Raw genomic sequence first — 25,745 nt, forward strand, 5'->3', positions numbered from 1 at the left:
ATAGAATCAGATGTACTCATTGTCATTGAATGTGTCAACATTGCATGAGTTTCATTCTTTTTTTTTCCATTTTCAATGTGTGGATATGCTTGATGGACAAAAAATACTTCCCTTGTACAGATCTGTATTTATGGATGGATTAGATCAATCAATGGTTGACTTGGTTAGAGCTAGACCTAGGACTACCAGTGATGCTATGTAGAAGTCTAGACTGGTGGGAAGAACGTTGTGGGATACATAATAAGACTACCTTTTGAACAGTCCAAGCAGAGAAAGAAAACAAGAAGAAGAAGCGGAGAAGAAGAAAAAATAATAAAACTACTCGTCAGTCACGTCCTCCACTCGCGGCGCCAGATCGCGTCTCACAGCGCCCGAAGGGTCAGGGGTGGCCGTTGCGGTGGTGGTAGCCTCGGTCTTGATCTCGGCCTTGGTCTCGGTGGGGGTTGATTTGCTGGACTTCTTCTTCTTCTTCTTCTGGGAGAGAATTAGAAACAAATAATCAATGGTTTTCAGGGGGGGGGGGAACACACCTCCTGCCATCCCCAGACTGGCTTGAAACTGTCAAAGAAGCCGACATCTTCAAACAGGTTGGGAAACAGCCAGAGACCCGGCGGTACGGCGAACACAGTGACGCAGAAGAGAATAAGACGGAAAATGGACATGGCGAAGAAGAGACCCAACAGGCCCATCATGCCCATACTCAAGTACCAGACGCCCTGGCGCAGCATTATCGGCCACAGCGGGAAAAGGACGACGGCAAAGATACCTGCCACCACGGCAGCCGCCATCGCCTTCTGCTTCCATTGCGGGCCTTCGTACAGGAAGACATAGTGCATCATCGGGTCCGTCTCCTGGTGCTGCTCGATCTTCACCGTCCACAGGCCCTTGACCCGGTTCTTGGGCTTGGCGTGATTATGGCCTGCGTGAGGGTCCACCTTGGACACTCGCAGTGCCAGCAGCGAAAGTGGTAGTAGCTTAAACACATTTTCTGCCGATGCGCGGTCTGTCACGGGGGGGAGGAGGGAGTTCTTCTTCTTCGCTGCTTTGGCGTAGGCGGGCGATTCGAGAGCTCTGATGGCTCGCTTCACTGTTGAAAAGTCAGTTTTCCACCTTCATGTCCGTGGAAGATATGAAGGGCATACCCTTAAAAAGATCCTTTCGTTGTCCATCCAGAATACACGTCCGCGACTTCAGGTTCTGCGAGCGCAGGAACTTCGCCACGGCCACCGCCTTGGGGTCCGCGGGGGTGGAAGGATTCACGGGCACATGGTGTGTGGTCTGCTGTGGTTGTGCTGGCCGCTGAGGCTGTGGTTGAGACTGCGGCTGGTCCTGCGTTCCTGGTTGCTGTGGCTGTTGCACCGGGGATGGCTGTTGCTGCTGCTGTTGTTGTTGCTGCTGCTGTTGTTGGGGCTGGGGCTGGCCTGCCTGCGCCTGTGCCTGGCGCTGGGCCTCCATCTGTTTCTGGTGGGCAGCCATCGCTCGCATCCGCAACTGTGCAACATACTGCTCCGGCGACATTCCATGTTTGGCAGCCTCAGTAGCCAGCTGCTCGCGTTGCTGCTTGGCGAACTGCTCGGGTGTCATGCCTCGCCTGGCCGCTTCGGCGGCGAACTGCTGCTGCATCGCAGCCATCTGCTGCGGACTCGGCTGCCCGGGAGTTGCCATGCTGGAGTCGAGTGTAATCGAAGAAATAGAACAAAAGGGCAAGGGACACGCTCGACACGGGCAGGGGCGAGGCAGTCGAAGGTTGTCGAGGGTTTCAATAACATTGACGGAGAGGCCAGATATCGCTGGCCGCCGAAACAGGTTTAGCCGCTTGGTTCCTTCCGCCTTCCTCTTTGTTTCGACGGCGGCCGTTGACTAAGCAATCTGTCTCCCTCCGCGTCGCCCTCGGTGCTTCCCAGTTCCCAGCGTGTGCAGTGTGCACTGTACAGGCTACAGAATACGGTTTCTGTTAATGTTTTGTCCATGGGCAGCTATGAGCTAGACAGCTCCCTTGTAGACCCTACATGGGAGGCGGTACTGCTGGTATGTGCGTTGTGAGAGCTCGGCTTCTTGTGATGGTCTAACAGTAGTCTTGTCTCGAAGAGCGAAAGGGATGTTGCCGGTCAGATTCCCATCAATTTCGTCACGCAACCGGCAGTGTCGTTGACGGCGGCGTGTTTCGGCAGCAATGTGTTTGCTAAGGACTCGTTAACGACGTGTCTGTCGAACTTGTTGACTGTCGGGTACCGGCGGTTTATTGTGGACCTGTATTGGTCGGCTGATGACGAGCAATGGCTTTTGTGTCCAGTCTCTATTCCTACAGAGGCTGAAATATCGTCGTACTTGTTGACCACGTCGACTCTCTCGTCCGGAACCGCGATGTCCGTGGCAGCCGAGGTGGTGACGTCCACTGGGACGGGGACAACGACGGCGACGGCGACGACCACTGCGGACAGCGCACAGGCAACAATCACCGTGGTCATCGACCCAGATACCTCCTCTGAGATGTATGAGCTTGGCTCGTACATGTGCGCGAAGGATCTTGATCTGTCGACCCTCCTCAAGATCTTTGCTAGTTATTACCGGAAGACAGCATCCGATCTGACTGCCTATGTGACGTATTTGGTTTTCAATATTCATGCGGCATCAAGCGCATTTCACCCCGACCAGCCTGCTTCGGCAGTGTCTGGATCAAAGCTGCCGTCGAGCAAACGCCACTTAAGCCATATGTTGAACGACGACCTGGGCACTTATGTTTACAGCCCCGAAATGCTTGGCTACGACCGCAGCGACCTTAACGGTTCTTGGTACCGGGTTTCGGACGAGAACAAGCCCATAATTCAGTATTTTACCATTGATACGGACTCCGATGGCATCCAAAGCACCCCAGACGGCTGGCCCTGTGAAAAATACGTCCAATTTGCAAAGGAACGCCGATTGTTGGCCGGGTTCGGTTCTGTCGACCCGCAGATGCAAGAGTATGACCTGGAAGACGATGCCGATCTGATTTTTCCTGCGGATTATCTGAGCTCCAATGTGGCAGTTAGTACGTCGTCCAACGGGACGTTGCAAACTGGATGTTTCTACAGCAAAGGCGTTACTATAGTCTCCCAGGCAAATTCCTCCTGGGCTGAAACCAGTCACCTTACAGCCTTCAGCAATGCAATCTCCACCGATTTGCTGCGGGGTATATCGCAGTATGTGCAGGAACTGGTATCATGCGGGCTATCACTCTTGCTGAACGACACTCTGCTGAACAAAACTGCAGATAGCGGGGTTGATGCCTACCGAAATATTTCATTCTCCTCGACATGGGCCTGGGCCATTGGTGAGCCGCGCGATGCGGCTTCCCCAGACAATAGTATCGAGACCAAACTCGACCGATGTGCGCTTATGGATCTCACGCTGGCTGGACACTGGCGCTCAGCCGATTGCAAAGAAGCGCGTTATGCGGCCTGTCGGGTAGGCAATGACCCATTTACTTGGAATATATCGACAGCCAAGTACCCTTATGCGAACGTGTCTGACGCATGCCCGTTGGGCAGCGGGTTCTCTGTTCCACGCACTGGCCTCGAAAACACGTACCTATACCAATATATACTGAGCCTGTCAAGCGACGTTATAGACCCTGGTTCGGCAGATATGACGAAGCAAGGGGTCTGGGTCGATTTCAATTCCCTAGATGTCCAGTCCTGCTGGGTTTCTGGTGGTCCGAATGCCGAGTGTCCCTACGCGTCAAATCCCCAGGAACTGGAACGACGTACTGTGCTAGTAGCCACAATTGCAGGCATTGTGATCTGTACAATCGCAGCCCTCACCCTGTTCGTCAAGTGCAATACCAACAGGAGAAACTCGAGACGGACCAAAAGGGTGATAGAGGGATGGGAATACGAAGGTGTCCCATCCTGAATGTTCTCTCTATCCACACAATATGGACTACTTGCATGTGGCTCGGAAACTTGATCTGTCTTTTCTGTGTTCTATGTACAAATGGCTTAAGCTTGATTGAAATCACACCCCATTCATTTTCATGCCATGGCTCCATTGACCCTCACCACTTGTCCCGATACCCAACTGCTATCTGAACCGCAAAGGAATGCCACCGCACTGGCGATCTCTTCTGGCTGTCCGAATCGATTGAAAGGATTGGTTTTACGGAGAGAATCAAGCAATTGCTCCGACTTTCCTTCGAAGAACATCTCCGTTTCCGTGGGTCCTGGCGCAATGGCATTAACGAGGATTCCCTTTCGACCCAAATCCTTGGCCATGACGCGGGTCATCTGGTCAATTGCGCCTTTGGTTGAGGCATAAAGTAAATAGCCTGCTGAGATCCAGGATGCGCTATTGACAGAGGTAGAGATGAGGACGACACGCCCACCCGCGGGCATATGTCTAGCAGCTCGCTGAAGATGGTTCGTTAGCTTTTGTTTTCATTCTTGTTATTCTATACCGAGAACACATCTACTGGCCTACCTGGGTCAGAAAATAGGGCCCCTTCACATTGACTGCAAAGGCCTTGTCAAAGTCTTCCTCACTTGTGGCTTCGAGATCCCTGACGAGTAGAATCCCAGCATTGGGGATGACGATGTCAATCTTGCCGAACTTGGCGACGGTAGCATCGACAAGACGGTCTATATCCGTGATTTTGGAAGCGTCGGCCTGCACGGCGATAGCGCGGTCCGCGCCAATCTGTTCGACCACCGCATCGGCAGTCTTGGAGTTCGAGAGGTAATTGATCACAACCTTGGCACCTTCGGCCGCGACTCGGATTGCAATGGCTTTGCCGATGCCTCTGGAGGCGCCGGTGACGATGATGACCTTTCCGGAGAGAGACATTGTTTTCCGTATTCAGAGTGTATTCAGGAACTGATGTTTTGCGAACCTTGTGTATGGGTTATACTGGGCTATTGCTTCTAAACTGCTGGATTTATAACTATGCGTCCCCAGTCCATTGCTATAGTTAGTACGGATCCTCTTGTCGGTTTCCGGATCCTTCACGGAGATACATTCGGCTTAAGCGTACACATTAGGTCATCACTAACGCCTCTATTCCGGAGATACGGAGTACCGAGTAGAAACCGATGCGGAGTATGTTTGCATCGTTTGTCTCCCAGACAAACAGACACTTTGGCAAACAGTACAATATAAACATTTAATCACTAGTAGTTAGTTACTTTGGAGACCATCAGGACTATCTACCTAGATACATGTAGAATTAAAGACAAAAGGCCCAGAGCAAAATATTGAACATGAGATAAGAAAGAGCATGGGAAAACAAACATCGCTTGGAGACCATCATAAAAAACAGAAAATGACTAGAGCCTCAAAAGTCATTCCTGAATCCATAAATCCATCAAAAGAAAAAAAAGTGTCATCAAATTACAACCCTGCAAAACGAGCCCATCCCGCTGCCCTGATCGGCGTCGTGTTCTCCATGTCGGAACCCGGTCGGGCGGGCTGCTCATCAGACGGCGACGAGAAAACCGCGCTGCGACCTTCCTCGGCGAGTTTCCCGCTGACGTCGCGACGACGGCCCACGCCCAGGCCGGCAATGTAGTTTCCGTAGGACAGGGCCGAGCCGGCGCCCAGGGTATTCCGGGCTGTGATGTCTGCGCCGGAATTGCTCACGACGCGACCCTTGCGGTCGCTCTCGTGCGTGGCGACAGTGGGTGGATCGACAGGCGGTTCCTCCTTGGGAGCAACGGCGGGGATGGGCGGTTTCCGTTTCTTCTCGCTCTTGCGCCGGATGAAGGATTTCGCTCGGCTAGGCTCCTTGGGGCGGGTGTATTCTTCGTCCTGTCCGCTGACACCACGGGGGATGGAGAGCCCCGAGTCGGACTGCAACTCGCCGTAGAACCTGCCCTTCTTCAGCGGGTTCTCGATGGGAGGGGGCACCAGCGATGCCTGGCCGTACTCGAGGTTGGGAATGTCGGTCAGCACGGGGCGGGAGGTTTTGACGTGGTCTTCGATATACTCGTCCATAAGAGGGCGCGGAGTAGGTGGGTTCATGGTCAGCGGGTTAGGGCGCAGCGACTCCATATCTTGATCATCGTTATCGCTGAGGTCGTCATTGTCGTTGTGATCAGTGAAGATTTCAATCCGGTGTGTGCCCAGGTCGTGCTCCAGCTCGTCGTAAAATCCGCCTATTTTCGGTACACTGTGCATATCTTCGTTGCCGTAGTACTCATTCATAGTGAGCGATTCATACTCCCCACGAATATCCTCCGGGAGTACATTGCCAATATCCCGTCCGAACTTCTGCGCAGACCCGACCCAGTCCTTAACACCGCTGTACGAAGATGTTGTCGTGTTCGATCGTTTGCTGTACACGGAAGAGGCTTCTCGGCGCGCGAGGTTCTCGTTTTTTGCTGCTCCATCTAGGACAGGTGACGGTGTTCGAGATGGATAAGCAATCCAATTGTCTGAAGGGTCGCTCAGGAGATGTGCTTGTCCAGGGTGTTCAGCCACCGGCTGTTCCAATTGAACATCTCCAATCCTGTCGGCTACTGTTTCTGGCTGAGCAGAGAAGCTGTCAATATTTCGGAATGCGGAGGTTTGGGTGATGAACGACTTGGGTCGGACAGGCTGGTCACTAGCAGAAAACTGTGGGCTGGACGGCTCCATATTCGAGACAAGGGGTAAATGGAACGACATTTTCGAGTTGCGTTTCTCATTGGATATCTCGGAGAAGGCATAGCTTGACCGGTCAAAGGAAGAATTCTGCCTAGTGTGCATAAAAGGCATGGTACGGGGAGGCCCGATCAACGGATCTTCGACTGAAGACAGGATAGAGTCTACCGAGTGCTGGCTTGTGTGCTTTTCGGTGATTTCCGGCTTCTTCTTCCTTTTGAGCGGACGGGCTGTTAGATTATCTTCCAGAGGATTCATATCAGGCGGCAGTCTCGTAATCTGACGGAAAATCGCGGCCAAGAAAATCGAAATACCCAACGAGATCAGGTGAAGCCCGCCATTGATCACACTTAGGAGAAAGAGTGTCTGTGCTATCAAGCTAGGCATATTTCCATCACTGTTGTCCAGCAAGGTGCCCCAATCGTATGTGTCGGTTGTATATTGTCCATATCCCATGAAAGCCGCAAAGGCAAAGAATGGGATGAGACAAGCATCGACGGTAGAGGCGAACAGCATGTAGCTTGCCTGCGACCCGGGTGGCCGAGTGACCGGAGAGCGACATAAATGATAAGCACCATACAGAGTGTGCAAGATGGCCACCGCGGGCTGTCATAGACCATCAGCTTAGTTATCTAGTCGACATGTTGAAAAAAAAAAACACTTACTCCCACCCGAATAATCCACGAGACAGTGGTTTGAACATTTGTGATCACAATCACGCAGAAGAGCGACCCCAGAGCCCCAAGCAGCTGCGCGAGTCGAAGAACCAGCTGTACCAGCCGTCCATATTTCACTCTCCCTTTTGTACTAGGGCTCATCGGCTCCCATTGCGGCTTGATATCAGGGGCACTCGACCACTGGCAATGATGTCAGTACGTCTGCCTCCCAAGAGATAAACAACAAAGTCAATATACCGAGTCTGGATGGCGATTGAGGTTCACCAGCGGCCCCTTGGGCTGGGGCTTTGGCTCTTCGCGAGTCCAGCTCGCTTCGGTCACAGCCTTAGGGTTGAATGGTCGGTCGGTCGGGCCATGGAACGTGGAGTTAGCTTGTCTGTAAAGGAACGGAGGCGACGATCTCCCCATGATAGCTTCTTCGAAAAGACAAGCTTATCGGACCACGCGCAGAGCCGTGGAATGCGGAGTGGGATACAGCCAGGAATGGTAATGGTGGTGGTGAAGGAGTGTCGAGACGGCGAACCATGGAATGCGGACGGAATGAGGGGGTGGAGGAAGCAACACTTCCCGGTGCCTCAAAGCCCCTAGAAGACTAAACATGAGCACGGCGCCAAAGAGTCTCGCTCCCCTTGTGTCAGGCTGGGCTGGTCAACAAAGTTGTTGGTGATAGTCGACGGGGCAACGCTGGCGATAAGGTCACGTGTCAACCTCACGTAATCGTTAATCGGGAATGAACGCATCGTCAGGGACGCGCTCGGGATTCTTACGAGTCGCTTTCGAGCTCACTGCCAGCATGGGATTCAAGTGGACGCCGTATGTGTGTGCCCAATGCACGGTACAGATCCGGAGCTCGGCTTTGCGACGCTTGTCGAGCAGATGGCCATCGCTACAGAGACGCCAAAACAGCCACGCCGCATCCCGCCCATTCCGAGTTGCAGTCGTCGGATCAGGGCCTGCTGGGTTCTATGCGACCTACCGATTGCTAGGGAAAGTCGAGGATGCGGTGGTGGATATGTATGAGAAGCTCCCCGTGCCGTTTGGGCTGGCAAGATATGGTGTAGCACCCGACCATCCGGAAGTGAAGGTATTCCAGAAAGAAAACAACCATAGAAGCAAAATAAGGAGATGGACAGCAAGAGCTAACTGCATGTAATGATAGAATTGCGAGGATAAATTCAACGAAGTCGCTACTTCTCCTCGGTTCAACTTCATCGGGAATGTAGAGCTTGGCCGTGAGCTCTCTCTTGAGTCACTGAAGCCACACTACGACGCCATTCTTTTCGCCTACGGGGCAGCAAAGGATAAGGAGCTTGGAATTCCAGGAGAGAAGGCATTGCGAAATGTCTATTCGGCTCGCGCCTTTGTCGGATGGTACAATGGCCTCCCTGAGCATCGTGATCTGGCTCCAGACCTGACTACGGGGGAAGAGGCGGTCATTATTGGACAAGGAAATGTGGCTCTGGACGTTGCAAGGATACTTCTCTCGGACTTGGATGAGCTTCGCAAGACGGATATTGCCGAGTATGCTGTGGAAGCGCTGGCCAAGAGCAGAGTCAAGCGCGTCCGGGTCGTTGGGCGTCGAGGACCAATGCAGGTCAGTTTTAACAGACAGACAAGGAGGCTTCTTCGAATCGATATGCTAATCAAGTCTTTGAGCAGGCCGCCTTCACAATCAAAGAATTACGCGAGCTACTACAGCTTCCGTCTGTCTCATTTGACCCCATTCCCAAGGATCTTCTACCCCCTGACGCGGTTCTTTCTTCTCTTCCTCGGGCGCAGAAGCGGCTGATGCAATTGCTAGCGAAAGGCTCCACCAACGATCCAGCTACTGCGACCAAGTCATGGTCTCTCGATTTTCTCCTATCCCCGCAATCGCTACACTGGTCTCCAATCCATCCGTACCGGTTGTCTCATGTTAAGTTCTCCAGGAACGAGCTAGACCCGTCTGATCCGTACCTTGCTTCTGCAAAAGTAACGCCCAAGGTTTTGTCCAGTGGCAAGCGGGCTGAAATGAACATTCCTGCCAACATTTTTTTCCGCAGCGTCGGGTACAAATCGTTGCCCTTGCCAGGAATGGAGGAGGATCTAGGCATCCACTTCGACCCAGACCGCGGCATTATCCCCAACGATGGCTTCGGGAGAGTCATCAACCCTTCTGGCCTCGGCGAGAGGCAAGTGCTTCCCGACGGCTCCGTCATCTCGCACATGCCTGGACTCTATTGCGCCGGATGGGTGAAGCGTGGACCAACCGGTGTTATTGCCACTACTATGACCGACGCTTTTACGACAGCCGATACCCTTGCTGCAGATATTCAAGAGCGAAAGAGCCACTCGGACGCTGAACTCTCACTTCTCAATGAGCCGGGCCATGGCACTGGGCTGGGATGGGAGGGTGTGCGTCCCGAGGCCGAACGGCGAGGCCTCCGCCCTACAACGTGGCAGGACTGGCAACGTATTGATTCTGCGGAAAAGGCTCGTGGTCAACAAAAGGGGAAGCCGAGGGACAAATTCGGTCGAGTCGAAGAAATGTTGGACGTGCTGAGCTGATACATACTGTAATGAGCTTGATCTTTACCATAGACATAGAAGTGCAAAGTAGTTATATATCCAGATATATATTGAGCTCATGGACATAGTCATGATTGAATTTATATTTAATTAATGGCATGTGTTTGTCTTTTTAAAAAAAACATGTAATACCTCAATATCAACGCCAGAAGAAAAGCCATCTAACTAGAACATATAAAACTAAGAATCTCGAGAGAACACCGTCCAACATTCAATCCACCGGCTACTTGGAAGCACAAAATTTCTCTTCAACCTCAGTATACGTCGCGGTGACACGGCCAAACTGTACTGCCTGGCCATTCGTCAATTTGTCCATCGCATGCAGCCCGATGTTGAAGGCTCCCGGTGAAGCAGAGTCAACAGCCGTCACGTAGATGGATCCCTTGAAGTCACCGTTCTCGTAGTTGAGCTCATAGCATTTGCCGCAGTTGCTGCTGTTCCAGCCTGCGACGGTGGGTGCGCCTCCGATGTTGGGGAAGCCAGGCACGGAGCCGAAGGTCTTGTATCCCTTCGTGATGAGGCCGTTGGCGCCGTCAGAGCAGGCAACGGTAGTCAGGGAGCTGTCGGCGACATCGTATTTTTGATCGTAGGCGACGGTGATGCTGGTGCCTGCGGCCTTGGAGACTGGCGTGACAAAAGATTCGGTGGGGGAGGCGAAAGAAGGGATGGCTAACGCCGCGACAGACAGGGCAGAGACGATGGCCGACTTCATTTTGATGTGGTTTGATTGACTAGTAGTTTGTATAGAAAAGAAAGAGAAAGCAGAGTCCAAGATCAATGCAGTTTGAATATCCTAGGTCTGGTTGTGTTGTGGCGTGTTTATTTGGATTCCTTCGAGTATATATATCTGTATTCATCAATCTAGAACATTCATGAATCCTATAATTAGATGCCCTCGTGTCATCTGTGTTGAATTTGCCAAGAAGGACCGATTGATACATAGCCAAGGAGTCAGGACGCCTCGTGTCATCCGCAAACAGGGAGCAAGGCTCGTGAGACAGGTACAGAGTACAGGGCAGAAGAACATGTGGTACGGGGTACTCCGTACGACTACCAACATCATTAGCGTATAGAAGGCAAAGATCGTCAAGGCCGCCGGAAGAAGAACAATCTGCTTCTTTCCGGCAGGAAGATTCGGCGAGAATTGCAGGCAAAGAGGCTCTCCCTTCCGCCAGGGTTGTCCAGGCTGCCCAGTTTGCCCAGCCGTTATTCAGTGGCGCTATCCAATGCCCCTGGAAACTTTCTCTGAATAACTCCCAAAGTAGGAGGTTGCGAGAATTGTGGGCTGATCGAAAAGACGAGCCGACTTTGTTCACGGTCAAGTCTTCTCGCCGAATCCAGCCGACTGCCTGTCGATCATTCCAGTGTCTTCTTACTTCCTTGTCTCGCCCAGCATTCTTCGGTGTACAGGGACTGAGTCACGCGTATAGACTGGTCATTTCTGGTTTGCTTCCATATTGCTTCAGTATACAGGCGTTCCATGAAGGGGGTTTTGGATGACCAACTTCTGGCTGCGCTGTTCAGCAGCAATACTGAGACACCTCAGATGCAGCCGGCCTGGCTGCGTGTAGGTTGAATATAAGCCCATAACACCATAGGACGGTTTCTGTGTTCCACAGAGGAGGAGAAATGAGAGACGTGGTAGTGGAAATAGGATAGAATGCTAAGGAAAGTGGCTGAGAGTCTGCACCGTAGTTGATTATACTACCAAGTACATAACTACACCTAACTAGGAAACGACCTCTTATCCATTGCATTATTTGCAAATTGCATAACTCCAAGGTCACATGACAGAGCCAATCTTGTCTCCTTCCCAAAGATGGAAGGACCAGACTTTCTGCTCCTCCCCGACTCTATCCACCTCCATTGCTGCTGCTTTGTTATTACCGAAGGTCAAGGCTTCAGCCTCTGGCCTGTGAGGTCCAATCGTTCTTGAAGACCATGCCTTCTGACGATTCTTTAAAGGTGTGGAGATCTGCCCTCGCTCGGACGGCAGTTCTTACGTTTCATGTGGGAAGCGAAAGATGGCTCCTAACTCGATATTGCAGTTGCAAAACCTAGCCCACTTGACATTCCAAACAATCGATTCACGATACTACCAGTAATATGAGGCTTGCGAGCCCGTATGGGGCGAAAAAGGCATTAAACCTTGGTACCGAAAGCCATGCTCGAGGAGATGTCTGTCCTTTGCTATTTAGAGACAGATGACCCTTGATCGGCAATTCGCTTAGGGTTACATGCTGTCACTTCCATCCACTGCAATTGCCCGTGTTATTCCCACGTTGAAGAACGGGTACCCGAGGAACCAGGGTTTTACATGCGCAGTGACAGGTGCTTGTCGTAAGACCCTGGATGCCAGTCAAGAAAGCTGCGGCTGTTTCGATAACTCCCGAGGAACCTTGAAAGATATCGATCTAGCCAGCCGCCTCTGAACCCCTGGTTTCGTGAAGCAAAATTACACCATCCTCATATCTCCGTGCTTAGAGCAAGCAGAGCGGGAATCCTACCCCCTCTCCACTCAAAATGACGAAGTATATCGAAGATCTCATCGGGCGTGCATTTTTTACGGAATAGATCAATGCAGCAGACCAAGAATTCAGAAGCGCAAAGGCCATTCAATTACTATTTTGTCAGCATTGAAATGCAAGCGAACCAATCTCCGAACGAAAGGAGAAACCAGAACAGAATATTTCTATGCTCAAGCCTCGAACAAAGTAGACTAACGCCCTCCAGTGGAACTATTGCCTGAGCCTCTTGGCCATCAAAATTTATCCCTGAGTGACGCACTCCTTCCTCAAATCAAACCTCGAATGGTTCAATGATGGTAGGTTCAATTTCATATAGAAGATCACGAGGATCAGTTAGATTTGTCAACCTTTTTCCCCGGGAATAATCTAAGCGTGGTCCAACTAAATTTTGCCGTACCCCTGGTTCAAATCAAGCTTAATTTTGGCTTGAACTGCCCCTGAAGGAACCCTAGTCCATACTATTCTCCATGGATGCAACACAAGAATTGTCATAACTTACATTGGGTCCTTGCGTGCCATAACAGAAGGCAGTCAAATGTCGAGTTCACAGCTCCACTGGCTGGATAGAGAAGCGGAGTCGAGTCGCTTGGTGAGCTCTCGACGGTTGAGTGTCTGACAGTCCAACAACGCATTATTAAAACCCTGGTGTCTGGTAAGTGCTTTGATCTGCAGCGAAGGATTTGGACACTAATGTTTTTTAACAAGCCTCAGGCATTTAAATACCCTTTTGGGCCATTTCTCTCATCCTGCGGGATTGCTAGCAGTTACTAGCCATGACTACAGCATCCTGTCTCCCTCCCTGGAATGATCGGTCGTTCACCTCTGGTTGATACTAACTTCAGCAAGGACTCTCATGTTCCCACGTGTCCTAGAATGGCTTCACTTTTAGTAATAACTACTAAGTACGTGGAGCAGCTTGCTTTGATAGTACTACGCTTTGACCTCATGTCCAAGCCACCTTTTGCTTGAGCCTTCAGCATCGCTATGCAGAAACCAATCATGCTGACATTCCTGTAAGCTATTATTATTGCAAATATGGGTGCGTACTGCGCAGCCAAGGCTCAGAGGGGAACGCATTGGCATTGCCATTTTGGGCTGGCTGAAGACCAAAAAGTCCTAGATTTCACTTCGATCTCCACGCTTTGACAATAATCTCATCAGAAAGGCATGGGCTGGAAAGTTACGCCAAATATGCCGATAGTGCGAGATCCGCACGACCCAGGAAGTCATAACTTGACCAGTGGTAACCGCACGAGCGATGGCGATCTGGCATCCTGGACGACTCTCTTCGGAGTCTTCACTGGAAACGGCTCGAGGGCATGGCAGTATGGGGCATGGATCTGCAATAAAGCAAGCTCTTAGCGTATCCTGACTGTCGGGACATGTTATACTTCGTCTGTGTTAACTTTGAAGATACATTGTTCGCTCTGATGAAGCTTTCCGTGGAGATTGCTGGGAGTCCAGTGCTGAGGGCCGAATCCTGATTAACGGATCTCTTGAATCGCTTCGCATCATCATCTCAAATCGCTAAACTCAGTTGTTTCAAGGGGCGGGTGAAGACGTCAGCTTTTCCCTATATCTTTGCACGATCTCCATCAACGCCACTGTGGGAAGCCAGGAAAGACGGGGCCCTTTTCGCAGAAGTGACATTCGTTTTTTTTTTCCTTCTTCTTTCTGCCTGCCATTCCCTTCTCTAATCCAGACGCTTCCTTCTCTCGTCCCAATATAGCCCAGATACGTTGAGATAATGGCACTAGTTCGCTCGATCTTACCGTTCCTCGATGATGGTGCGATCAAATCGCATGTTATGGCTCGAAGTTTCGCAGATCTGCATGTGAGTGACGCACAGAGAACACGATTCATCGTCATCGGTGTGGTTGCTCTCTGCTCGGTGATTGCGACACTGACCCTGGCTTCATTCCTTCTCTTTCGATTCATCTTTTGGAAACGGTATTACCGACGGCCTTTGGCGAAGAATCAATACGTACTACTCATCTTCAACCTCCTTCTTGCCGACTTACAGCAATCATTTGCCTTCATGATATGTCTGAAATGGGCTGCCGAGGGGAACGTCCGTTATGGAACCCTGGCTTGCAAACTGCAAGGATGGTGGATTCAGGTCGCGGACCCTGGTAGCGGCTTGTTTGTACTAGCAATTGCCCTGCACACCGGAGCCGTTGTACTTCGGGGTCGGCAGCTGCCCTTCAACGTGTTTGTCAGCTGTATCATTGCCTTGTGGGCGTTTATCTTCACGCTGGGATTTATTCCGATTGGCTTGTATGGCGCAGATGCCTTTGTTATCTCAGAAGCAGGCTGGGTGAGTCTCTTTCCCTTCCCCTCCGCTGCCTAGAAAGACGAGGAAGTGCGCTGATAGTGTGGGCAGTGTTGGCTTAGCCCGGATTATGAGAATGAGCGCCTCTGGGGCCATTACTTCTGGATATTTCTCTCAGAGTTCGGGACCATCGCCCTATACGGATTCATGTTCTTCTACCTCCGACGACGAATGAGACAGAATACCATCCTCCAGCAGAACCAGACTGAAAACCTCAAGCGCCTGAACCGAGTCGTCGTCTACATGGTTATCTACCCATTTGTCTATGTGGTCCTCTCTCTTCCGCTAGCGGCTGGTCGCATGATGGTGATGGCAGAACAGGATATTCCTAGTCACTCGTATTTTGCCGTTGCAGGAACCATGATGACCCTCTCTGGCTGCATGGATGTGCTTGTATACACGGTGACTCGCAGGCACCTGCTCCTGGAGACCGACCTCAGCACTACGGACAAGCAATACGCCAATACAAACTCCAATGTCTGCCAGACACATATTAGCACGACAGCCAATACCACCAAGAAGGGCTTCGGTATAACTTCACGCATCCGTCGAAAATTTCCCAGCATTGATCGAACCCTCATTTCCGCCCAGGATAATCGCAATGGGTCCACCGACGAAATCGTGCAGAAGGGGGATACAGAGCTCTTCAGCATGGCGCACGCTGTCTACCAAGAAACGACGATCGAGATTTCCCATGAACATGCACAGCCAGAGCCAGAGCTAGAGTCAACCCCGTCCAGGAAACGGGGACGCAATAGCCGTTGATGGTTTGATTGAATCAGTCGTTCCCTTCAACATTTCACCATTTTTTCCATTTTTCTGTTCTTTATTGTATTATGATCTTCTCGCCGTGGAGGCGCCGGTTTGCACATGTCTGACGACTATTCCTTTTACCACTGTATACCTTCACTATTGATATTCTTTTCCTGTAACTCCTTTCATCTTCATGTATTACTATTGCTACTACTTACTACAGGTCCCAGCCCAAAGCCATAAATATTACCCTAATCTATAATTGAAGCTGCAAGAGAAAACGGGTGGCTGAAAATGTATATATATTCTTCCATCTATCCATAAGCAAAGTGTATTGTAAGAAAAAAAAAACAATTCAAATAAGAACAATGTCATGCTGTCTTTCAAACTGACTAAACAAATGTCTATCTTATACATCACTCGAGTGTCTCACCTGAACATGTCTATCCATTGGTGTGGGTTTCCGTGGGATAGAGTGCTGCTGCTGCTGTGATGTCGAGTCGACCTGCCGCTGAGCACGATCTGCCTCCGCATTGATCCATTCTTCACTTTCAAGGCTCCGGCGGATCGTTTCCTCCTGGTTCTCAACGCCCGCCTCTTGTTCGTGTCGAAGCCGATCCTGTTCCTCCTGTCGGTCTTCGACAAGCAGCGCAACCTCTTCCCTCGACAGGGCCTCGCAGTCCAGGCTTTCGAGCCCGATCATGCCGAGCAGGTTCCCTATCATATGTTGGTATCTCAGGTGGCCGCTGACTGTGTCGCTGGCGTCGATGTTTTCGACTCCTGGCAGGTCTGTGACCGGTTGCAGGCCTGCCACTCCAAGCTGCAGGCTGCTCGTCCGGTACAGGAGAGCAAGGACAGAGTCGTTGCGCGAAAAGACATTGACAATTCGGCCGCTGACCACGCTTCGCATCAGGCACCAGTGCTTTACGTCCGAGGGAATGGGGGACCCGATGAAAATGGCGGATTCGATGAGGCCGTAGGCATGTCGCTGGGCTAGCGTCTGTAGACAGGAGAAAATGACCCGGGACCCAAGCGAGTACCCGATCAGCGTAACGGGGCGCTCGCCCTGCGCCTTGCTGATCAACGCGTCGGCCAGCACGGCGCCCGCTTTGTCTGCGCGGGCTTTGGCAACGCTGAACGGATTGTCGACCACGCGGGCGATCTTAAGGAGGCCCAAGGGCAACGCGACAGCGGACATGATCTGTGCAAAGACGGTCCGGGCCAGGACCTCCCGACTGGCCACACCCCATGCGGCACTGGTGACGAGCGACCGGATCGCGTTGCCGAGATTCAGCAATGTCTCTAGTTCCCAGCGGAGAGCAAATACTTCCGAATCGGCCCCGACAACCCGCCATGGGTCCACGATGTTGTCTTCTTCAGTTGCCCAGCCCGTGATGCCGATGGTGAGGCGCAAGCGGTGGTCCTGTCGGGCAGCTTCCGTCTCGTCTTCCAGTTGAATCCGAGAGCCCCGGATGGGCACGAAGGCAAAATCCTCTACTTCGCGGGCATACCGGTCCATCATTCGGCCGGTCATTCGAGCTCCGTACGCGCCGAAAAGACCACCGACCACAACGCTGCTCCCAGCAAGGGCACCAAGGTAGCCCGCCGCAGCAGTGGCTCCGAGGCCCAGGCCTCCGATGACTGTCCCAAGACCAGCAGCCACGAGAGGTGCCGCCAGACCGCCGGTGATACCGATCAGAGCGGCGCCCGCGACCGAGGCGATGCCAACCTTCCATTTCCGCGCAGAGCTAGACTTTTTCGCCACCTCTTTCGTCTCGGGGTTAGATGAAAGCTCCAGCGCTACGTCCAGCAACCCGCGAGCGATCTTGATCTCGTCCTGGTTGAGGTCTTTGAGAGACAGACCCAAGCTGGACACGAGGTGTAACAGCAAGACTCGTGAATGTGCACTGTAATGCTCGAGGCTAAGCAGAAGGAGGATCATGGAATGGAGGATGAGCAGCTTCACCTGTACGGGAAGCTGGGCAAGGGGTGTGTCGACAGCCGGGTAGACGCTGTGTAATTTGGCTACATCATCTTCTCCTTTTGGATCACGCGACAGGGATGCATCACAATACTGTTCCTGGACGGCTTTTCCCCCATTGTCAGGCTCACTCTCCTTGTTGACTACCTCGCCAATGCGGAGAAGGACGGAATCTCGCCAGTCATCGAAATACTGCAAGACATGAACGGTGAACTCTGGGTCGTAGTTGACCGGATAGGTTTCCTCTTCTGGATCTGAACGCTCCTCGGGATCTGAGTGAGGATCTGTCCTTGAAATATCTTTTTCCTGATGTACATTTGTTTGGGTGGTCATATCGCTGGGACTGCTCCGAGCTGGAGGAGCCTGTACACTGAGGTTTCGCACAATCCGATCTCGCATGAAATTTGCTATCTCAGCCACGAGAATCGTCAATTCTGCACGATTTGATCGATCCAGGATTGTGGTCAGGTCTTGGCCTCTGTCGCTTGGGGCGTGTGTTTCGGATCTGGTGGCATATTTATCCTTGAGACCTTTCAGCATGGAGATCGAGTAAGGGCTGAAAACCACCAGTAGAGATAATAAATCCTTTGTTGTACAAAAGTAGATGTATCTTAAAAACAAGAAAAATCAATTCCCCGGTCGGAATGAGTGGAAGATAGCTGCTGAATTATGGCTGGGACGTGAGACCTTAGTCAACAGAACGGCCAGATCCGCCAGAGACCGATGATATCATAATCCGGCCCAGACAGTTCCTTCGATCAGGCTCGAAAATGGTTGCTGCCTTACGAACTTCCTGGAAAATTCTAAGAGTCCATTGAAGTCATTCCCTCCCTTTTTGAATACCTTGGAGATTTCTTTCCTAGGTCTAATGGACCCTTGCTGTGGAAAGTCATTGTAAACACCACGGGCAAGGCCCAGCTGGGTCCAAGGTGTTCATGACCAAGCTAGATTTCGTCTCTATGAAGTCGTACATCATGAGATTGGTCCAATATATAGGGTATTTCCAGCAGTGCCTCATGGGAGAGATACAGATGGATGGCCGTCCTTCTTCCAATGCGGAGGGTTTTCAATTTCCGGGTTCCACAACAAAGAACTTTCCTTTCGTTCTTGAGGCATATGCGAGAGCATCTCCATTCCAAGCATCACCATCTGGCCGGTCGGTCTTTGTACGTTCGACGCGCTGGATCCTCCGCCTCCGACCAACTGTACGTTCTTTAGCCATGGCCCCTTGAAGATGGTCCCAGCCGATTGTGTTTTCCCTCGTAGCGTCTGCACTTTCATCTCGGATACTCTGCAACGGTTCCATGCCAGTTGTATCCACGCGTTGGATTTCTCTCACGAAATGGATCTGAGACTCGAGAGTCTCCAGCATGGCAGCTTCTTCGGCCTCGCTGGAGGGCTGGGGAAGGGCCGACAGACGGAGAAGATGGCGAAGCTGCCCAGAGCTAACTGTAGGAGTCTCCCGCTTCGATTCCGAGTCTGGAAGAAGCGACCTGACAGACCAAGTAGGCTTCTCCAGGATGGATTTGATGGCCGCTTCGTCGGCGCCGGGAGAGGACGAGTACAGACGGCTAGACACTGCGTGGCGTATTTGTAATTGGCGGGCACAAAGAACTCGCCCCAGTCGAGAAGATGCAGCTCGCAAGGAGGACATGACTTCGAATCCACACCGTAATTGTGTGTCCAAGAAGAGAATCCGTCGTCGTCGTGTAGAAAGAAGATCGCGCGGCGGGAAAAACAGCTTACGGAGTAGCAGCTCCTCTGCCCCCACCGCCCCGAGAGAACCAACGGACCCCCAACTGTCGCTTTGCAACCAAATACCTTTTATTACGCTTTGCCTGTCATTTCACGACTAATCCTGTGAGCTGATCGGTCTATTTTATTTTATTGAGAGATCGAGAGCATTGAAATTTGCTCGTCATGGCCGCAGACCCCCGTGTCCTTCTGCAGAAAGTACGTTCCTTTTAACTTCCCCGCCTCATGGCGTATTGGCATTCTGGCACGCGCAACGAGAGCTGATAGACCCTGAACCACACAGGCCGATAAGGCACTTTCCGGCGCATCTGGAGGCTTCAGTCTCTTTGGCGGACGGACTGAGAAATATGAGAATGCCGCCGACCTGTATACCCAGGCTGCAAACGCCTTCCGAGTCCAGAAGATGAGTGCGTCTATCTAACTGCCTACCACGAGGGTCCTGTGGACTGTTGTCCCCTTGCAACGTGTGCTAACAACTTACCCGTGGGTCGCCAGACAAGGAAGCTGGGTTAGCATTTGAGAAGGCGGCCACCATCCAGTCTAAGAACCTGAACGAGCCTGATGACGCCGCCAACACGTTAACCGAAGCGTTTAAGGTCTACCGCAAATCAGACCCAGAGGATGCCGCGCGGGTGCTGTCGAGCGCCATCCAGCACTATGTGCTGAAGGGGAACCTCCGCCGAGCGGCTACGCAGCAGCAGTATTTGGCGGAAGTGTACGAGGTGGAGCTGGGAGATATGAAGAAGGCGCTGGAGGCTTACGAGAAGGCTGCCGAGTGGTTTGAGAGCGATAACGCTGAAGCGTAAAGTCTACCAACTCTGGGGGGAGGTTTTTTTTTTTTTTTTTGGCGCTTCGTCTGACGGTCTTTTGCTACAGGCTCGCAAATAAACACTACCTCAAGGTAGCGGATCTGGCGGCGCTTGAAAATGACTACTACAAGGCCATCGGGCACTACGAGCGAGTCGGCCGGTCGTCTATGAACAACAACCTGACCAAGTGGTCGGTGAAGGACTATTTCTTGAAGGCAGGGATCTGCCACCTTGCTACCAATGTATGTCCATGTATCCTTTTCTACTGCCGCTCTATCGTCGCTGATGCCAGTTACTAGGATCTCGTGGCCACCAACCGTGCTCTCGAGAACTACCGAGATATTGACCCAACGTTTGCTTCGACCAGAGAGCATCAGCTGCTTGTCGACCTTGTCCAGACAATGGAACAGGGCGACCAGGAAGCCTTTGCCGATAAACTGTTCCAGTTTGACCAGCTCAGTAAGCTGGATAAGTGGAAGACCACCTTATTACTGCGCATCAAGAACAACATCGAGGAAGCGGAGGAGGACTTTGCGTAAACTTGCTACTCTGGACGAAAATGAGGTTATTTTTATGTCTTTTTCTTGGATGGTTCTTGATGAAATGCCAGTAGACAGAGTGGAGTGTTTGTGCTATCTATTATTACTTCCATATTATGCAGGCAGGCCTTCTGCCTATCTTTACCCCATCAATAACAGAACTATATATATTGAATCTTCCTGTGAAGAGATAAACCTGACTGGTCTACAGTTATACCAGCAGGCTGTTATCGACTTGAAAAGAGTAGAACTCGTGAACTCATTACTATCCTATATCCGATCTTCTATAAGAAAATTCCAATGCTTTTTGTAGAGTATCATCAAGAGATATCAGTATGGTGAGCGGTTTCATCCATGACCCAACAAATATATGCACTTCGTCAATTCATGCAAAATGTAAAGGGAAAAAGAAAAGAGAAGGGAAGAAAAAAAAAAAAAAGAGTATTCGTTCCCAAACCACCCCGTCTAAGTCTAGGCCACCACATCCTCCAAGGCCAAGGCTCGGCGAGGGAACACCCGCTTGTACAGACTGATGCCGATGGAATCTTGCGGGTTGAGTTTGCCGTCAAAGGTTGCCTTAAAGTAGCCGTGCGTGCCGAGGGATTCCTTGATGTACCCGCTGCGTCCGCGTCGGGTCCACAGCTGGAGTGCCTTGAACCAGTTGATGTCTTCGGAGTTGAAAAACATGTACCGGACCGTGACGACCTTCTTGTGGATCTTGAATGGATGGCCTGTGAGAATGACTCGTTTGGCCACGACGCGCGCTTGGTCGGGCGCAACGACAGTACCGGTACCGATCAGCTCGAGCTGACCGGAAGTGGCTGCGGCGGCAGCGTCGTCACTACCATCTGCAGAGTCGAGGACTTCGGGATCTTGAGGCTGAGTCTGTCTCTTGAAGATAAGGACTGGAACGGCACCCCAGGTCAGAGGGCCAATCCATGAGGCGACCGCACTGCGACCAGGGTGGAGGTAGCGGTCGTATTTGTGCACGTTGTTGGGGGTATTGTCTCCCGCGGAGAAGATGGGCTTCACGACCAAACGCCGAGGTCCACACTGGACGATGACCTCCTCCTTTGACTTTAGCGGCTCCTCGACACTGGAGTTCAAAGTCATATTGATGTTGACAACGGTGTGCTTATGCTCGTGGCGAAGGAGAGAGAAGATGGCCACGGGTTGGGGACGGCTGCGGAGTGACGAGGGAACAGCGCGCAGATGAATGTCAACACGGATACCAGGATTGACGCCCCCAACCAAGGCTTCTCTAAGCGTCCTGTTCTTGGAACCCTTATAATCAGCAAACTGGAGCAACCGGCGCCAGTCCTCTGGCTCGTGCGGACGGTCTTCGGCAGTCTCCCAGTGACTTGTTTTGAAGCTCTTCAGCCCTCGGAATCGAGCCAGACGTTCTCTGGCAAGAACATTGGGGTGGAGTTCGATCTCGTCTGGGAACTCCAGGTCTTCGTTGGCTTCTTTCCTGCGGCTAGCGCGGTATTCCTCGAGCTGCTGCGCCTCGTCTTCCGGAGAGGGGTCCAGGAACATCTCCGACTGCGGATACTCGGAAGGTCCAGCCTCCGTCATCGCATCACGGTTGTCAGGGAAGACGCCATCCTCGGGGGCACCGGTAGTATCCACGGCCATCTCCTCGTCCTCATCCTCAAGGTCGGATCCGGAATCCGAAACATTATCCAGATACCATGCGGCCTGATAGTCTGAAGTACCCTTCGGAAGCCTTTTGGGTCGGGCTGGGATATGGGATTCGTCGTCTGAGAAGTAGTGGTGATCGTCGAGAAGGACGCCCTTGCGCTCCGTATCCTCCATAGGGATCATGTCATCCTCCATTTCAATCTCTTCCGGTGCGATGGCGGCCAGATCGTCACGGTCAGCAGTCGGTGCATCCAGGACCTGGGTTGTTTCGGAATCGTCGACATTCATGGCATCATCTCGTTTGATTTTGTTGCTGGGTAGTGGCGCTGCTGTGATGTTCTCGATCTGGAAATCACCCCAACCCGGAATGTGCGCAATGCGGTCGGCCTTGAGGCCCTTGCCCCGAACGACACCGGTGAGAATCACATCATTCACCACTTCTGACGAGCTCTCGGGCCACTGAACATTTTCGATGAGCAACCAGCTTCGTTCATCGCGCCAGCGAATTCCCTTGGGGGTTGCGGTACACAGAGACCGGACGACGTTAGAGCTCTCCTGTCTCGAATCGAGCGACAGAACTTTCTCCACTGTCGGGAAGAAATGGTTGACGAAGGATTTGAGAGATGAAGCCACTTGAGGACGTTTCTTGGCAGGGTTGATCTTCTCGATGCCCTATACAGATAGCTGGTATTAGCATGCATCATAGGAAACAATAAAAGCATTTTGCAAAGAGATCCCATATACCTGAACTGCAGCAATCACATTCGAGATACCTTGGCTCTCGATTGATCGCAATAGCGTCTCGCCCTGTTCCTCAACCTCCATCGTAGGGGAAAGCACCAATATCACAAAGTCGGCCATCCGACACACATCCAAGGCGCTCATGAGGTCATATTTCGCGGGAATATAAAGGACGCTCTGACGAAATCGATCGACACGCACGCGACAGGCTCCATCGCCCACAATCTCGCCGGAAACGTCGACGCTTTCGTTCAGGGAGCTGATGACCGAAGCGACATCGATATCTGGGGTCAGGGGCACAATAGCAACGTGACGCGGGGCACCGTTCTGACCAGCAAAGATGCTCGTAGCCTGTGCCTTCTCCTGATGCTTCAACTGCTGCTTCTGCCGAGCCTGGTTCCGACGATCAAGTTTCGACTTGAGCTGCTGGTGGGGGGTCTTGCGGATACCCCGCTCGTGATTCTCGACTTTGCCTATAATCATCGTCAGAATCCAACGTTCGAGACAGTTTCAACGATGATATTGCTTCAACATACCCTTGTGAGCCTCCTTCAGCGCACCCTTCGTGGCATGCTTGCTCTTGAACGCCTTGTGCGATGTTTTGGTCGTGGACCGGTGGTGGTGCGCCGCTTGGGTCATGGGCGCCATGTTGGCAGCACCGGACCCTTTGAAACGATAGGGAAGCGAGGCCAGCGTTGCAGTCGTCTAGAGGATCTCTAAAACAGGAATACTTCCCTAATCAAGACGTTCGTAAGAGAGACGCAGTCCAGGCAGTTCAGGCGGAAAAAAAGTTCGGAGCTCTTCCCAGCCCAAACTTCGGCAGAAAAAAATAATGTGAAGCGAGGCAAGTCTTGGCATGAATTTTCCGCAGAAGCTCCGTCGACAGTCCTTTTCTTCTCGCAGCCACCGAGTCAACAGAGAACGATCTGGCTCTATTTGGGTGTCTTATTGACAGAAAGGGAATCAGAGCGAAGTGCCAGCAACGGAAAAGATAGAAGCAAGGAAACGCAACAGTCGGACAGAGCACGATGGCGACCAACGCTGTCGTACCGCAAAGCGATAAGATTGCTGCTCGCGAAGCAAAGAGGCATGTTATGGAAGCGCAGAAGGTGTACGGCCGTGGCAAGGCCGTGCATACTAAATCAATCAAGGACAAGAAGCTGCGCGGGAATCTCAAGGCTGTCGAAGCAAAGTACAAGGCCGCAGCGCTGCGGGCGAAGGATGCGGAGATTCTGCTGGAACACGACGCCGGGTATCTCGAGACGGAGGGAGAGCTCGAAAGGACATACAAGGTCCGACAGGACGAGATCCAGCAAGGAGTGGGAATCGAGACGGCCAAGAAGGGATTCGAGCTGAAGCTGACGGAGCTGGGTCCCTATCGGGCAGACTACACGAAGAACGGACGAAACCTGCTCCTTGCGGGACGAAAGGGACATGTTGCGACTATGGACTGGCGGGCAGGCAAGCTGGGGTGCGAGCTGCAGTTGAACGAGACTGTCCGTGACGCCAAGTGGCTGCACAACAATCAGTTCTTCGCTGTGGCTCAGAAGAAGAACGTTTATATCTACGACCAGAGCGGACTGGAGCTGCATTGTCTCAGCAAGCACGTCGAACCACTCTTCCTTGAATTCCTGCCATATCACTTTCTTCTAGCCAGTGCGGTAGGTTATTCTTCCAATCCTCATATCATCTAGGCCCGATTTGACTGACATCTATGCTAGCAAATGAGCGGCTTCCTCAAATATACCGATACCTCGACGGGTCAGACCGTTGCCGAGCTGCCTACCCGGCTCGGATGCCCGACGTCGCTGAGCCAAAATCCGTGGAATGCCATTCTCCATGTCGGGCACCAGAACGGAACAGTGACGCTGTGGTCGCCCAACTCGCAGACGGCGCTCGTCAAGGCGCTCGTCCACCGCGGTCCGGTCCGTTCGATGGCAATCGACAGGCAGGGTCGGTACATGGTTTCGACTGGTCAAGACATGAAGATGAACGTGTGGGATATTCGGATGTTTCGGGAGGTGCATTCGTACTCGTGCCACCAGCCCGGCTCCTCTGTTGCTATCAGTGATCGTGGCCTCACCGCAGTCGGCTGGGGCACGCAGGTCAGTGTTTGGCGGGGTCTTTTTGATGCGGCACTTGCCGACCAGGGCAAAGTCCAGAGCCCATACATGGCCTGGGGCGGGGAGGGCCAGCGCATCGAGAACTTGGGGTGGTGTCCGTTCGAGGATGTGTTGGGTGTCAGTCACGACCAGGGGTTCTCGAGCATCATCGTGCCGGGTGCGGGTGAGCCCAACTTCGACGCGCTGGAAGCCAACCCGTACGAGAACGTCAAGCAGCGCCAGGAGGCGGAGGTGCAGGGCCTGCTGAACAAGCTGCAGCCAGAGATGATCTCACTGGACCCCAACTTCGTCGGCAAGCTCGACACCATCAGCGACAAAAAGCGCCAGGAGGAGCGCGATCTCGACCGCAAGCCCGAGGACCCGATCGAAAAGCTCAAGAATCGCGGCCGCGGCCGCAACAGCGCCCTGCGCAAGTACCTCCGCAAGAAGGGCCGCGGCAATGTCATCGACGAGAAGCGCCTCAAGGCCGAGGCCTTGCACAAGGAGCGCACCGCCCGCGCAAAGGAACGGCTGCGTGCGGAGCGGTCCGAACTGGGGCCTGCTCTGGGACGGTTCGCGCGGTAGTCAGTCCGTCTGTACTCGTGTCGTCTTCGTTCGTTGTTCGTTGTCCTTCTTTGTCTTCGATTTGGGTGAAACGAGTGCTCAGATACCCTGCCTCGATTATGATTATTTAGAGATGCATT

General features: G+C 52.3%; 11 protein-coding genes across 11 annotated transcripts; 5 read left to right on the forward strand and 6 right to left on the reverse strand.

Moving 5' to 3' along the window:
• Nucleotides 1–116: 116 nt before the first annotated feature.
• On the reverse strand, nt 117–1,827 carry ASPZODRAFT_132108 (hypothetical protein). The gene is made up of 3 exons (XM_022722936.1): nt 1,143–1,827; nt 531–1,087; nt 117–474 (listed from the first exon to the last, which is right to left on the reverse strand). Exons 1-3 carry the CDS (start codon nt 1,663–1,665, stop codon nt 319–321), a joined length of 1,236 nt encoding a protein of 411 aa, XP_022581663.1. The 5' UTR covers nt 1,666–1,827; the 3' UTR covers nt 117–318.
• A 141-nt stretch (nt 1,828–1,968) lies between these two features.
• ASPZODRAFT_151699 (hypothetical protein) lies at nt 1,969–3,894 on the forward strand (the record flags this gene model as incomplete). Its single annotated transcript, XM_022725763.1, has 2 exons — nt 1,969–2,028; nt 2,089–3,894. The coding sequence occupies 2 exons, from the start codon at nt 1,969–1,971 to the stop codon at nt 3,892–3,894; spliced, it is 1,866 nt and encodes a 621-aa protein (XP_022581664.1).
• A 119-nt stretch (nt 3,895–4,013) lies between these two features.
• On the reverse strand, nt 4,014–4,821 carry ASPZODRAFT_141910 (hypothetical protein; the record flags this gene model as incomplete). The annotated part of the gene is made up of 2 exons (XM_022724798.1): nt 4,014–4,388; nt 4,459–4,821. The coding sequence occupies 2 exons, from the start codon at nt 4,819–4,821 to the stop codon at nt 4,014–4,016; spliced, it is 738 nt and encodes a 245-aa protein (XP_022581665.1).
• Nucleotides 4,822–5,067: 246 nt separating this feature from the next.
• Nucleotides 5,068–7,802, reverse strand: ASPZODRAFT_132109 (hypothetical protein). Its single transcript, XM_022722937.1, has 3 exons — nt 7,530–7,802; nt 7,281–7,472; nt 5,068–7,221 (listed from the first exon to the last, which is right to left on the reverse strand). Exons 1-3 carry the CDS (start codon nt 7,698–7,700, stop codon nt 5,365–5,367), a joined length of 2,220 nt encoding a protein of 739 aa, XP_022581666.1. The 5' UTR covers nt 7,701–7,802; the 3' UTR covers nt 5,068–5,364.
• A 283-nt stretch (nt 7,803–8,085) lies between these two features.
• Nucleotides 8,086–9,839, forward strand: ASPZODRAFT_64662 (hypothetical protein; the record flags this gene model as incomplete). Its single annotated transcript, XM_022729252.1, has 3 exons — nt 8,086–8,376; nt 8,452–8,886; nt 8,949–9,839. 3 exons carry the CDS (start codon nt 8,086–8,088, stop codon nt 9,837–9,839), a joined length of 1,617 nt encoding a protein of 538 aa, XP_022581667.1.
• Nucleotides 9,840–10,092: 253 nt separating this feature from the next.
• Nucleotides 10,093–10,545, reverse strand: ASPZODRAFT_53486 (hypothetical protein; the record flags this gene model as incomplete). Its single annotated transcript, XM_022728458.1, has 1 exon — nt 10,093–10,545. A coding segment is annotated over one exon (453 nt), but the record flags the coding sequence as incomplete, so codon positions are not given.
• A 3,650-nt stretch (nt 10,546–14,195) lies between these two features.
• Nucleotides 14,196–15,485, forward strand: ASPZODRAFT_64768 (hypothetical protein; the record flags this gene model as incomplete). Its single annotated transcript, XM_022729259.1, has 2 exons — nt 14,196–14,705; nt 14,772–15,485. 2 exons carry the CDS (start codon nt 14,196–14,198, stop codon nt 15,483–15,485), a joined length of 1,224 nt encoding a protein of 407 aa, XP_022581669.1.
• Nucleotides 15,486–15,984: 499 nt separating this feature from the next.
• Nucleotides 15,985–19,024, reverse strand: ASPZODRAFT_50271 (hypothetical protein; the record flags this gene model as incomplete). The annotated part of the gene is made up of 2 exons (XM_022728415.1): nt 15,985–17,976; nt 18,542–19,024. Coding segments are annotated over 2 exons (2,475 nt in total), but the record flags the coding sequence as incomplete, so codon positions are not given.
• A 260-nt stretch (nt 19,025–19,284) lies between these two features.
• Nucleotides 19,285–20,743, forward strand: ASPZODRAFT_132115 (hypothetical protein). Its single transcript, XM_022722938.1, has 5 exons — nt 19,285–19,407; nt 19,493–19,616; nt 19,705–20,011; nt 20,086–20,260; nt 20,318–20,743. Exons 1-5 carry the CDS (start codon nt 19,375–19,377, stop codon nt 20,555–20,557), a joined length of 879 nt encoding a protein of 292 aa, XP_022581671.1. The 5' UTR covers nt 19,285–19,374; the 3' UTR covers nt 20,558–20,743.
• Nucleotides 20,744–20,963: 220 nt separating this feature from the next.
• Nucleotides 20,964–23,731, reverse strand: ASPZODRAFT_95936 (hypothetical protein). The gene is made up of 3 exons (XM_022730517.1): nt 23,476–23,731; nt 22,943–23,412; nt 20,964–22,870 (listed from the first exon to the last, which is right to left on the reverse strand). The coding sequence occupies exons 1-3, from the start codon at nt 23,585–23,587 to the stop codon at nt 21,029–21,031; spliced, it is 2,424 nt and encodes an 807-aa protein (XP_022581672.1). The 5' UTR covers nt 23,588–23,731; the 3' UTR covers nt 20,964–21,028.
• A 236-nt stretch (nt 23,732–23,967) lies between these two features.
• On the forward strand, nt 23,968–25,626 carry ASPZODRAFT_151707 (hypothetical protein; the record flags this gene model as incomplete). Its single annotated transcript, XM_022725764.1, has 2 exons — nt 23,968–24,600; nt 24,661–25,626. The coding sequence occupies 2 exons, from the start codon at nt 23,968–23,970 to the stop codon at nt 25,624–25,626; spliced, it is 1,599 nt and encodes a 532-aa protein (XP_022581673.1).
• Nucleotides 25,627–25,745: the final 119 nt, after the last annotated feature.

This window comes from Penicilliopsis zonata (genome assembly GCF_001890105.1).
Source record: "Penicilliopsis zonata CBS 506.65 unplaced genomic scaffold ASPZOscaffold_6, whole genome shotgun sequence".
Lineage (NCBI taxonomy): Eukaryota > Fungi > Ascomycota > Eurotiomycetes > Eurotiales > Aspergillaceae > Penicilliopsis > Penicilliopsis zonata.

Excerpts from the sequence above, each read along its gene's own strand:
- ASPZODRAFT_132108 (XM_022722936.1), bottom strand. The coding sequence starts at position 1,665 with ATGGCAACTCCCGGGCAGCCGAGTCCGCAGCAGATGGCTGCGATGCAG. Across the intron at positions 1,088-1,142 it reads ACGAAAGGATCTTTTTAAGG|TGAAGCGAGCCATCAGAGCT; the intron begins GTATGCCCTTCA and ends ACTTTTCAACAG. Across the intron at positions 475-530 it reads CAGTCTGGGGATGGCAGGAG|AAGAAGAAGAAGAAGAAGTC; the intron begins GTGTGTTCCCCC and ends ATTCTCTCCCAG.
- ASPZODRAFT_132109 (XM_022722937.1), bottom strand. The coding sequence starts at position 7,700 with ATGGGGAGATCGTCGCCTCCGTTCCTTTACAGACAAGCTAACTCCACG. Across the intron at positions 7,473-7,529 it reads TCAATCGCCATCCAGACTCG|TGGTCGAGTGCCCCTGATAT; the intron begins GTATATTGACTT and ends CATCATTGCCAG. Across the intron at positions 7,222-7,280 it reads CGTGGATTATTCGGGTGGGA|CCCGCGGTGGCCATCTTGCA; the intron begins GTAAGTGTTTTT and ends GGTCTATGACAG.
- ASPZODRAFT_132115 (XM_022722938.1), top strand. The coding sequence starts at position 19,375 with ATGGCCGCAGACCCCCGTGTCCTTCTGCAGAAA. Across the intron at positions 19,408-19,492 it reads CCCGTGTCCTTCTGCAGAAA|GCCGATAAGGCACTTTCCGG; the intron begins GTACGTTCCTTT and ends TGAACCACACAG. Across the intron at positions 19,617-19,704 it reads CTTCCGAGTCCAGAAGATGA|ACAAGGAAGCTGGGTTAGCA; the intron begins GTGCGTCTATCT and ends GTGGGTCGCCAG.
- ASPZODRAFT_95936 (XM_022730517.1), bottom strand. The coding sequence starts at position 23,587 with ATGGCGCCCATGACCCAAGCGGCGCACCACCACCGGTCCACGACCAAA. Across the intron at positions 23,413-23,475 it reads GCTGAAGGAGGCTCACAAGG|GCAAAGTCGAGAATCACGAG; the intron begins GTATGTTGAAGC and ends CGATGATTATAG. Across the intron at positions 22,871-22,942 it reads ATGTGATTGCTGCAGTTCAG|GGCATCGAGAAGATCAACCC; the intron begins GTATATGGGATC and ends CTATCTGTATAG.